General features: G+C 25.0%; 1 protein-coding gene across 1 annotated transcript; it reads left to right on the forward strand.

Annotated features, from left to right (window-relative positions):
• The first annotated feature begins 334 nt into the window (after nucleotides 1–334).
• On the forward strand, nucleotides 335–1,572 carry LOC124420454. Its single transcript, XM_046953282.1, has 2 exons — nucleotides 335–520; nucleotides 924–1,572. Exons 1-2 carry the CDS (start codon nucleotides 469–471, stop codon nucleotides 1,535–1,537), a joined length of 666 nt encoding a protein of 221 aa, XP_046809238.1. The 5' UTR covers nucleotides 335–468; the 3' UTR covers nucleotides 1,538–1,572.
• Nucleotides 1,573–12,560: the final 10,988 nt, after the last annotated feature.

A 12,560-nucleotide genomic window follows, 5' to 3' on the forward strand; every position in this document is an offset into this window, starting at 1 on the left:
TTTAATAAAAAATATCGTAATTTGAACAAATAAGTTATCTTCAAGTTTTAATTTTCAAAACAAATTTATAGAAAAGTATTCTTTAACTTATAAAATCCTATTGGATATACATATATTTACAAAAACCCCAACAATATGTACATACATGCATATATATTTATGTGTGTACATAAAAGCTCGCTCTTTTCTCTACAATCGTGTACCAATTCCACATATATTTGTTTATTCAGAAACAAAATGAAAATGAAACAAACATTCAGTATCATGTCAATAGTGTGTTAGTCATTATCACAGTGTTTTTATTATAAAGTGGCCTCACCTCATAGACACAGCTGATTATTTTTTATTTTTCAAACGCAAAAAATAGGAAAATTTGACAGAAGTATAGGTTATTACAAAAACAAGTGGCTAATTTTGACAGTTTGATTAGGTGTATAACAAAAACAATTGAATGTGTTTTTTTTGTAGATGTTTGTTGTATGTACAACAAATTCTGTTGTCACTTTAGTAATACACTTGGGTAATTATTAGATAATATCACTTTAATAATTCTCTTGCGTTTTTAAATCAATACAGTACAACCTCTATTTGTTGAATTATTTAATAATTGAAAATAAAAAAAATCATTTAAAAGTATAAACTAAGATATTTATAATTTAAATTAAGAAATACAGAGTTTAGAAAGAATATTATGTAAAATTATTTTTTAATTTTTAATAAACACACTAACCGAGAATTTACTGTAGTTTCATTTCAACTGAGCTTAACTAAAAGTGAGACACAAATTGTATTTCATTTATTTCTCTCACAATATAAAACAGTCTTACTCAATTTGTTGTAGTGAAAGCATTAAAAATATTATTACCTAATTTATTTGTTTATTTATATTTTTTTATTAACTATGGAAAATCACCGCCTGCAAGTTGTGAATAAAGTTACACAAAATCCCTATTTACTGGCCTATATCTTCAAATTCACATCGTGTCAAACACAGTTGAAATTAATAAAAATCTCTGGTTATTTTCAATATGTCATCCAATATCATATTTGGAAAGTGAAATATCAAAATCTACAAATCGAAGAAGATAAACCGAGTTATACGATTGCGAGTGTGAAGCCCGAAGAAATTCTAAGACAAATACATTTTCAAGAATTTCTATATTTAAGTGTTGACATTATAAAACAATTAAGCATTTCTAGTTACTCGTATCAGCAGCGCTCAATAATATTCCAGCTTGAGAGAGTATTTCCAAATTTAATAGCTTTACGACTCGAAAGCTTTTTATTTAAAGGGAATGAAGACTACAAGTATCTGAGGAAAATTTTTCCAAATTTAAAAAAACTCTATATAAAAAATTGTTTTGCCGATAATTCTCTTACACATCCAATCATAAGCAAGGACAATTTGCCAAGGGAAATTTTCGTACAGTGGCCCTATTTGGAAGAATTGAGAATAAAACATTTTAAAAAATATTCCATAGATGGAAAAATGTGTCCACAACATGTTTATGTGAAAAATGATTTGGATAAAAAATGATTTTAATAAAATAAATGAAAGTTATGAAATAAAAAAGGAAGAGTTAATTTGTTTCTATCAGTTTGTTTTAGAGCCCTGATCGGCAAAGAGCTTTGTTTACACTGTAAACTTTAGAACTTTCTTGCACTTTTAATTACACACATGTATGCTTACACATGTATAAAAAACGACAAAAACTAGTAAGAGAGCTTATTTATACTCTCAGCCGATGTAGGTTTTAGAGAGTTTTCGATAACTTCTCTTTTTATAGAGAATTTTAATAATTTCTCTCTTTATAGAAAGTTGTCGATATATTCTCTCTTTGAAGATTATTTTTTCATAATTACTCTTCTTATAGAAGAGCCTATGGTTAAGATCGGTCACATTGAAAGGTTATACACAACTACTATCGGACGTGCCCGAGCATACCAGACACAGAATATATCGAAAAGTTTTAAACGCTGATCCCTAATAGAATGTCTTGGTAAAGTAAATCATTGGAGCAAATACCAGTAGGAATCCGCTGCTATACGTATGGCTCCATTTACCTAATCAGAACACAAGCATCAAGGCAGAAGTCGGAGAAATAACGGAATGTGTAAATTGGATTACTATATATATGGCGCCTACAGGTCATAATATATTTAACCACAGCTAGAAAATAATTGGGGCGAGATCAGGTGATTAAAACTGAGACCGTATTGGATTGTAAGAAGGTTTTAACTGAACACTCTTCCAGAGATAAGATTTACAACATATGGGTAGGTATTAGAACACTCGATAGTAGTCGGCAACGAAAGGGCGAATGTAATAGCTTTAAAAGGAAGGGACCTCGAGGTAGGTATCCTGATGAATGCAAAACTATCCGACGCATCTAAAGCTGAATCAAAAATATGGATAAGAGAATCTCATAAGACCTCTTGGAATAATGAAACAGTGGGTAAAACCGCAAAAATCCTATGAGGTGACCTTGATGAAAGCAAGACGAGAAATTTCCTCAAAATGAGGAAGTCTTAAGTTAGATGGTAAGTATTCTAAGCGGACGCATAGCACTTAATGCTCATCTACACAAAATTGGACGTGAGGATTTAGGCGAATGTAGAGCATGTGCAGAGGGCGGCAACGAAATTCTGGAGCACTTTCTTTGCCACTGTCAGGCATTCGTCCAAGTTAGATCCAAGTATCTTGGAAGTAATGTTATTCCGGAAATAACATTTTATCGTTTTTTTACATGTGTAAGCATACGTGCTTATGAAATTTAGAAAACTATTTGCCGATCATGGTCCTAAACCTAACTTACAAATTCTCTATTTAAAGTAGCGAAAGGCAGAGAGTATAAAATTACTCCTGACTAGTTTTATTTGTTTTTATACTTGTGAGAGCATATGTACGAGTGAAAGAAAGAGTACAAAAAAGCTCATTTGAGAGCTCATTGTATAATAATAAATTATAATTATAAATTAACGAATTACTTCTTTTTTAGTTAAATTTAAATGATAAATTTTTAATAAATTATAAATTTATGTTGATGTGTTATCTCTTCATAAATAATTTTTAAGACGTTCTCTGTTTTCAGAGAATTCTCTTTAATTTAAGAATTTTGAATACATTCTTACGGAGTAGAAAGTTTTTGACAAATTTCTTTTTTTTTAAAGAATTTATAGAAAAATGTCTAAAATGTTCTGAATTTATAAAGATTTTCATTTTGTTTTTATAAAAATTCATGAATTCTTTATACTAAATTCTTTATAAAAAGACAATTTATCAAAACTTCTATACAAAAAGTGAATTTAATAAAATTTATCTAGAAAGAATTTAATTTAAAATCTTTATAAAGAGGGAATTGATTGAAAACTCTCTATAAGCGAAAATTTTATGTAAAAGAAAAATGATCAAAAAATCTCTAAAGTTGGAGGTCCACCCCACGAGTTGACACGTAGAATCCTTAAAGTAGATCTACTTTCTACTTTCATAAGCGCACCTGGAATATGTCAACTGATTTTGACATTTTATATAATTTTTTTTTGTGCGTATCTATCAATTTAAACAAGATTTAACGATGAAATAAAGTATAACTGTAAACAAGTGATTTTTTTTTCAAATAAAACAAAAGATGACGCTTAAAAAGCGTTGCTTGTAACTTAAAGCACAGATCGGCAAAGAGCTTTGTTAAGAGCTTTCTTGCACTCTTAATTTCAGGCACATGTATAAAAAACGGTAAAAACCAGGAAGAGAACTTATTTTTTACTCCCGATGTAGGCTTTAAGTCCTACATCGGGGGACTTAAAGCGAAATAGTTATGAAAAGCGCGTAATGCCTCGACGCGTAGAGTGGACCTCCTGCTTAAAGTTATTTTATCGAAAAATTAACGGTAAATTTATTTTTTTTTATATATTTCGATAAAAACTCACTTCCTCCATAAATTTATAAATAATTTTCAATAAATTCATTCTTTATAGAGATGTATTAAATATTTTTAGATAAATTCTCTCTTTATTGCGATGTTTTTTGAATATCTCTTTATAGATAAATTTTCTCTTCACAGAGAATTTTCGATAAACTCTCCTCATAGAAAAATTTAATTAAATTCACTTCATATAAAAAGAAGTTTTGATATATTCACTATTTTTATAAATTCCCTCTTTACAGAGAATTTTTGAAAATGTTCTGCTTTGATAGAGAAGTTTTGATATGTTAACTCTTTCTAGAGAAGTTTTGATAAATTTTCACTTTTTTTTAAATTTTCGATAATTTTTTCCTTCATTTTAAAATTTATAGACATTTTCCAACAAATTTTTTATTTTCCGAGAATTTTCTTCTTTTTAAAATTGGAGCTTTAAAAGTCTTTCCAAAACAATTTTTTTATTTTTATTTCCAATAGTTGATTTCCCATTGTTTAATTAAATAAAAAATATTTTTAAAGCATTTCTTCTTTCTGCTGCTCAAATGAGACTAATTTGGATTGAATGTATGCATCATTTGTTAATAATTTTTTCTACAACAATTTTTAGTTAGCTTTAAAAGAACCTGTTTGGAATTGAAACATTAAAGATGAGAATAGTATATAAAGCTTTATTAAATTCTTGTAAATTTTTTCTAGTATTAGTGTAATACGTAAAAAGCTTGCAATGAAATTATTTTATGGAAACGTAAATATTTTTTTTTGCAAAACGCAAAAAAGTTAGAAAGAAATTAGAAAAAATTCTCAATAAATAAACGAAAATTCTTCGAATTTCTTCTATTAAAAGAAGATAAGTTAAATTTTCGATTAATTCCTTTTTAAAAGAAAATAATTGATAAACTGTCTCTTTATATAGATTTTTCGATAAATTTTTGTAGGATTTTTTATAGACGAATTTCTATGAATTACTTTTGTCTTTGAAAATTTTCAATCAATTCTCCTTTTTATCTTTTTTAAATGTTTATTTTATTAATGCCGCTAATATAGACATTTTTTGATAAATTTTCTTTATAAAAAATTTTGACTTTTAAGAAAATTTCCAATAAATTCTCTCTTTATGGAGAATTTTTGAAATATACTCTCTTAGTTTAAAAGCTCCCATAAATACTCTCTTTAAAATCCAGATTGGCAAAGAGCTATGTTAAGAGCTTTCTTGCACTCAGACTTATGTATGCTTACACATGTAAAAAAAAACGGTAAAAAACCTATAAGAGAACTTATTTTTAACTCTCTGCCGATGTAGGCTTTAAAACATATTTTTCAATAAATTCTCTCTTTATACTTTTTTCCGAAAAATTCTGTATATTTTTAGAAACTTTTCGAAAAATTCTCTCTTTATGTATTGCTTAAAATATACTCTTTTCTTGATGTTGTTTTGATAAATACTCTTTTTATAAAACATTTCTTATTAATGCTCTCTTTGTAAAGAATTTTCGTAAATTATCTTGTTACAGAAAATTTTCAACAAATTCTCTCTTTATAATAGAGAAGTTTTGATAATTTTTTCTCTTTATACCCTACATCGGCAAAGAGAAAAAAGACGTTCTCTTATAGGTTTTTCACCGTTTTTTTATATATGTGTAAGCATACATGAGTCTAAAATTAAGAGTGCAAGAAAGCTCTTAACAAAGCTCATTGCCGATCTGGGCTTTATACAGATTTTTCAATAATTTTTTACAGTGTTTTTTATTTAATAATTTCTATCAATTGTCTCTGCCTTGAAATTTTCAATCAATTCTCCTTTTTCTCTCTATAAAGAATTTTTCATAAATGCTTCTTTTATTCCTTTTTTTCGACAAATTATTTATTTTTAATTTCTATTTCGACTAATTCTTTATTTTTAGAAAATTTTCAACAACTTCTTTTCTTAATAGAGAATTTCAAAAAAAATATTATCTTTGTGTAGAAGATTTGATAAATACGCTCTTTAAAAAAACATGTTTGGTATATACTCCCTTTATATACAAAACTTTTAATGATTATCTCCTTAGAGAGGTTTCGATAAGTTCTCTCATTAAAGAGATTTTTCGATAAATTTTTATCTTTATACATTTTTTCGACAAATTCTGTCTATTTAGAATCTTTTCGATATATTCTCTCATCAAGATTTTTTGATAAGTAGGTACTCTCTTAATAAAGGATTTTTGATTACTTATCTCTTTGTAGAGTATTTTTGTATATTCCCTCTTTATAGAAAAGTTTTAAGAAATTTTTTAATAAACTTTCACAAAATTTTAAAAAATTTTAAAAATTCCAACAACTCTCTTTTTAAAGAAGCCTTTTTATTAATTTTCTAATTCAAGATCTTTATACAAATTTCGACAAATTCTCTCTTTATACAAAATTTTTGAAAAATACTGATTTTCTGTGGAAGTTTTGATAAATACTCTCTTAAAAAAATATGTTTGAATAATTTTCTCTTAATACAAAATTTTCGATAAATTATCTCTTTATTGAGAAATTTTGATAAATTCTATTTTTGTTATTTTTTAAAATTCCCTCTTTATAGAAAAGTTTCAATAAATTCTCTGTTCATAGATATTTGTTGATAAATTCTCTCTTTAAAGAGAAGTTTTTTGAAATTCACTTTTCCGATAAATTTTTATAGAATTTTTTTTTATAAAATAATTTCTATTCATTTTCTTTGCCTTAAAAATATTCTCTCAATTTTCATTATAAAGATTTTTTAATTCTCAATTTTTGCAGCTTTTTCAAATGCATTTTAATTTTCGACAACTTTCCACATGGAATCTTTATACAAAATGCAGTTTTATACTTGTATTTTATATATTTTATTAAAAAAAAAAACTTTTATATTCTATATTCAATCAATTTTTTTAAATCATTTAATAAAATCACTTCTTAAATAAATGTTTTTAGAAAAGAACTTTCCGCCAGGTGTATATCTTTTAAAATGTTTAATTTTTAATTCTTGTAAAAACACCAGCAACTCGAAAATATTACTTGGCACATTTTCCTTTCTTAGAATTGGAGCTTTAAAAGAATCACCAAAACTATTTTCTATACACAATTTTCTTATATTTGGAAAGGTTTTGAATATAAAATAAAAGTCATCATGTCCTCTCAGCAACTTGAATCCTTTCATATACAGCTCTATCAGATTGGGAAAAACCACGTTATCAAGCTGAAAAATCAGTGCTTGCTCATCATAAGAGTATATAGAAATATGTAATTGTTTGATATTGTTGGTATTTAATAAAAGAAATTCTTTAAAATATTTTTCTTCTAAAACTTCGTTTGATGTTACATTTTTAATTGTGTAATTTGGTTGATTTTGTTGAAACTGCAAATTATGATATTTAGTTTTCCAGATGTAACTTACTATGACATTTTGAAAATAGTTACAAGTTTTTGCTAATTTTAATTGCGTTTGTAAATTAGTGTATTTGAATATATTGGCGAGTAAATACGGATTGCTAATGACTTGATCCAAAATTTCAAGTTGTTGAATTTCCATTATTTTTAAATTAAAAATTTTAATGCGTTCAATATAAAGTAAGACCGATTTGATTAATAAATTTGTGAATAATGAGACTCTTGTAGCAGTGAAGTTAAGCATTTTAAGAACCTGTTTGGAATTGAAACATAACAGATGCGAAAATAAAAAGCTTAAGTGAATTCTTGTTAATTTGTATGCCCTACACCATTAAAGTGTGGAGATTACTGTAGATTTGTGTTGATATTTGTAACACCTAAAAATATTGGTCCTACATCCACCTAATAGCAATCGGTTTAGAATCTTTTTATAATCGGCAATCGGCTTAGAATAAATTTCTAAGATAATTTAGCCATATCCGTCTGTTATCGAAATTCCTATACTTATAAAAGGTACATATATCGAAAATCCCTATTTTACTATAAAATGAACATTTATCGAAAAACACGTATAAAAAGAGAATTTTAAAACTTTCTCTATAAAAAGGAAATTTACTGAACATTTTTTAAAGAATAAAATTTATTGAGAATTCTCTTTACAAACAGAATTTATCGAAATTTTAGATAAATTCTCTACAAAAAGAGAATTTGTCAAAAATTCTCTACAAAAAGAGAATTTGTCAACAATTCACTACAAAAAGAGAATTTATCGAAAATTCTCTATATAAAAAGAGAATTTATCGAAAATTCTCTATATAAGAAGATAATTTATCAAAAATTCTCTATAAGAAGAGAATTTATCAAAAATTCTCTATAAGAAGAGAATTTATCAAAAATTCTCTATAAGAAGAGAATTTATCGAAAATTTTCTATAAGAATAGAGTTTATCTAAAATTCTCTATAAGAAAAGAGTTTATCTAAAATTCTCTATAAGAAGAGAATTTTATAGAAAAATCTCTATAAAAAGACAATTTATCAAAAATTCACTATAAAAAGAGAATTTTTCGAAAATTCTCTATACAAAGATAATTTATGGAAAATTCTCTATAAAAAGAGAATTTATGGAAAATTCTCTATAAAAAGAGAGTTTATGGAAAATTCTCTATAAAAAGATAATTTATGGAAAATTCTCTATAAAAGGCGAATTTGTCGAAAATTCTCTATAAAAAGAGAATTTATGGAAAACTCTTTAGAAAAGGAGAATTTGTCGAAAATTCTCTATAAAAAGAGAATTTATCGAAAATTCTCTATAAGAAGATCATTTATGGAAAATTCTCTATAAAAAGAGAATTTATGGAAAATTCTCTATAAAAAGAGAGTTTATGGAAAATTCTCTATAAAAAGAGAATTTATGGAAAATTCTCTATAAAAAGAGAATTTATGGAAAATTCTCTATAAAAGGAGAATTTGTCAAAAATTCTCTTTAAAAAGAGAATTTGTCGAAAATTCTCTATAAAAACAGAATTTGTCGAAATTTCTCTATAAAAAGAGAATTTGTCGAAAATTCTCTATAAAAAGAGAATTTATCGAAAATTCTCTATAAGAAGAGAATTTATCGAAAATTCTCTATAAGAAGAGAATTTATCGAAAATTCTCTATAAGAAGAGAATTTATCGAAAATTCTCTATAAGAAGAGAATTTATCGAAAATTCTCTATAAAAAGAGAATTTATCGAAAATTCTCTATAAAAAGAGAATTTATCGAAAATTCTCTATAAGAAGAGAATTTATTGAAAATTCTCTATAAAAAGAGAATTTATGGAAAATTCTCTATAAAAGGAGAATTTGTCAAAAATTCTCTATAAAAAGAGAATTTATGGAAAATTCTCTATAAAAAGAGAATTTATGGAAAATTCTTTATAAAAGGAGAATTTGTCAAAAATTCTCTATAAAAACAGAATTTATCGAAAATTCTCTATAAGAAGAGAATTTATCGAAAATTCTCTATAAGAAGAGAATTTATCAAAAATTCTCTATAAGAAGAGAATTTATTGAAAATTCTCTATATAAGAAGAGAATTTATCAAAAATTCTCTATAAGAAGAGAATTTATCAAAAATTCTCTATAAAAAGAGAATTTATCGAAAATTTTCTATAAGAAAAGAGTTTATCTAAAATTCTCTATAAAAAGAGAATTTATCGAAAATTCTCTATAAAAAGAGAATTTATCGAAAATTCTCTATAAGAAGAGAATTTATTGAAAATTCTCTACAAAAAGAGAATTTATCGAAAATTCTCTATACAAAGATAATATATGGAAAATTCTCTATTAAAAAAATAATTTATGGAAAATTCTCTATAAAAGGCGAATTTGTCGAAAATTGTCTATAAAAAGAGAGTTTATGGAAAATTCTCTATAAAAAGATAATTTATGGAAAATTCTCTATAAAAGGCGAATTTGTCGAAAATTCTCTATAAAAAGAGAATTTATGGACAACTCTTTAGAAAAGGAGAATTTGTCGAAAATTCTCTATAAAAAGAGAATTTATGGAAAATTCTCTATAAGAAGATCATTTATGGAAAATTCTCTATAAAAAGAGAATTTATGGAAAATTCTCTTTAAAAAGAGAATTTGTCGAAAATTCTCTATAAAAAGAGAATTTGTCGAAAATTCTCTATAAAAAGAGAATTTGTCGAAAATTCTCTATAAAAAGAGAATTTATCGAAAATTCTCTATAAGAAGAGAATTTATCGAAAATTCTCTATAAAAAGAGAATTTATCGAAAATTCTCTATAAAAAGAGAATTTATCGAAAATTCTCTATAAGAAGAGAATTTATTGAAAATTCTCTATAAAAAGAGAATTTATGGAAAATTCTCTATAAAAGGAGAATTTGTCAAAAATTCTTTATAAAAAGAGAATTTATGGAAAATTCTTTATAAAAGGAGAATTTGTCGAAAATTCTCTATAAAAAGAGAATTTATCGAAAATTCTCTATAAAAAGAGAATTTATCGAAAATTCTCTATAAGAAGAGAATTTATCGAAAATTCTCTATAAGAAGAGAATTTATTGAAAACTCTCTATAAAAAGAGAATTTATTGAAAACTCTCTATAAAAAGAGAATTTATCTTAAATTCTCTAAAAGACGAGAATTTATCAAAAATACTCTATATAAACAGAATTTATCGAAAATTCTCTATAAAAGGAGAATTTTCTATAAAAGGAGAATTTTTCGAAAATTCTCTATAAAAAGAGAATTTATCGAAAATTCTCTATATAAACAGAATTTACTGAAAATTCTCTATAGAAAGAGAATTTATCAAAAATTCTCTATAAAAGAGAATTTATCGAAAATACTCTATAAAAATAGAATTAATCAAAAATTCGCTATAAAAAGAAAATTTAACGAAAAAAGAGAATTTATCGAAAATTTTATATAAGAATAGAATTTATCGAAAATTATATATTAAAAGAGAATTTATCGAAAATTCTCTATATAAACAGAATTTGTAGAAAATTTTCTATAAGAAGAGAATTTATAGAAAATAATAGAGAATTTATCGAAAATTCTGTAACAAGAGAACTTATTGAAAATCCAATATTCACTAAAAAGAGAAATTTATCAAAAATTCTCTATTAAAAGAAAATTTAGGCAACATTTTCTATAAAGAGAAATTTTGTCAAAAATTCTTAAAAAACGAGAATTTATCGAAGATTCTTTATAAATAATAGAATTTATTAAAAATTCTCTATTTGAAAAATTATTATTTTTTTTAAATTTATCCATTAAGAGAAAAGAATTTATCTTCTTGTAGATGAAATTTTCAGAGGTTGTCGGATTTTTAATTATATTTCCGATAAGTATGGATCCAAACTGAAAGTTTGTTGCTAGTCTGAAACTTATGTGAAAGTTCATCTGATAGAATTGTTGGAGATTTGGATCCCGAAAATGTGTTCTTAAAAATTAATTTCAATAAAGACATATATATATAATTTAGAGTCTATATCAAACTAAAATTGTGATTTATCATGAAAAAATTCAAATTTTCGCCACAGTAATTAAAATGTTTCAAATTACAATTCTTAAATGAAACAATTCTAAAATAGATATTATTTTATAGTAAAAAATATATTTATAATATAAATATTTTTATATTTATTGCGGTTAATTCTTCTTTAGATACATTTCATAATGATCTATCTTTCAAGCTCTTTAAATCAGTTTAAAAAAATTCATTGCGTAGAATACATTAACGATTAATAAACTCTTCTAAATCAACACTAAAATTCACTCTACAAAAAAATGGATACTCAAAGTTCTACCATCATCGACCAAATTTCACAAAATCCTTTTTTACTAGCACACATATTTAAATTTCTAACTTGTCAAGAACTATTGAAATTGGCAAAGATATGCGAAAATTTCCACGATCTCATTGTAAATCATATTTGGAAATTAAAATACGAAAATCTACATATTTTGGAATTTATGTCAAAATATATAATTTCAAATGTTACGCCTAATGAAATACTCTTGGAAAAGGATTACATGGAATTTTTGCAATTAAATGTTAACAACATCAAACAATTGAAAATCAGTACATTTTCTATGTTAAATAAATGTTCCATAACATTTCAGTTGAATTTAGAATTTTCAAATTTAAGTGAATTGAGTGTAAGGGATGTGAAATTTATGGCGGATGATATTAAATGTATAACAAGAAATTTTCCCTATTTAAGAAAGTTCGATATTAAAAACTGTTTTCGTGCAAATGGTGCTGCTATACATACAATGAAAGATTTAGACAATGACATTTTTGAGAGATTAATGCATTTGGAAGTTTTAAAAATTGAACATACTTTTCAAAATGTTTACTATAGAAAACAATTATGAAAAAAGTTGTAATGAAATATTGTAAATATAACACTTATATGCAAGCCAGTTAATATACCGCTAGACCTGCAAATCTGATTTATAATTATAACCATATAATTATAAATAATAAATGCAACGATTAAGTATGGTAACACAAAATTAGACAAGATTTTAATTATTTAAATAAATTAAAACGAAGCTATCATATTAAGAATAATTTTTATTTGAAGTTTGTTTTACAGGACACTAAATAGCTAATATGTTATGAATTAGAACTGAACTAGAACTGAACTAGAACTGAACTAGAACTGAACTAGAACTGAACTAGAACTGAACTAGAACTGAACTAGAACTGAACTAGAACTGAACTAG

The sequence above is a fragment of the Lucilia cuprina genome, chromosome 5 (genome assembly GCF_022045245.1).
Source record: "Lucilia cuprina isolate Lc7/37 chromosome 5, ASM2204524v1, whole genome shotgun sequence".
Classification (NCBI taxonomy): Eukaryota; Metazoa; Arthropoda; class Insecta; order Diptera; family Calliphoridae; genus Lucilia; species Lucilia cuprina.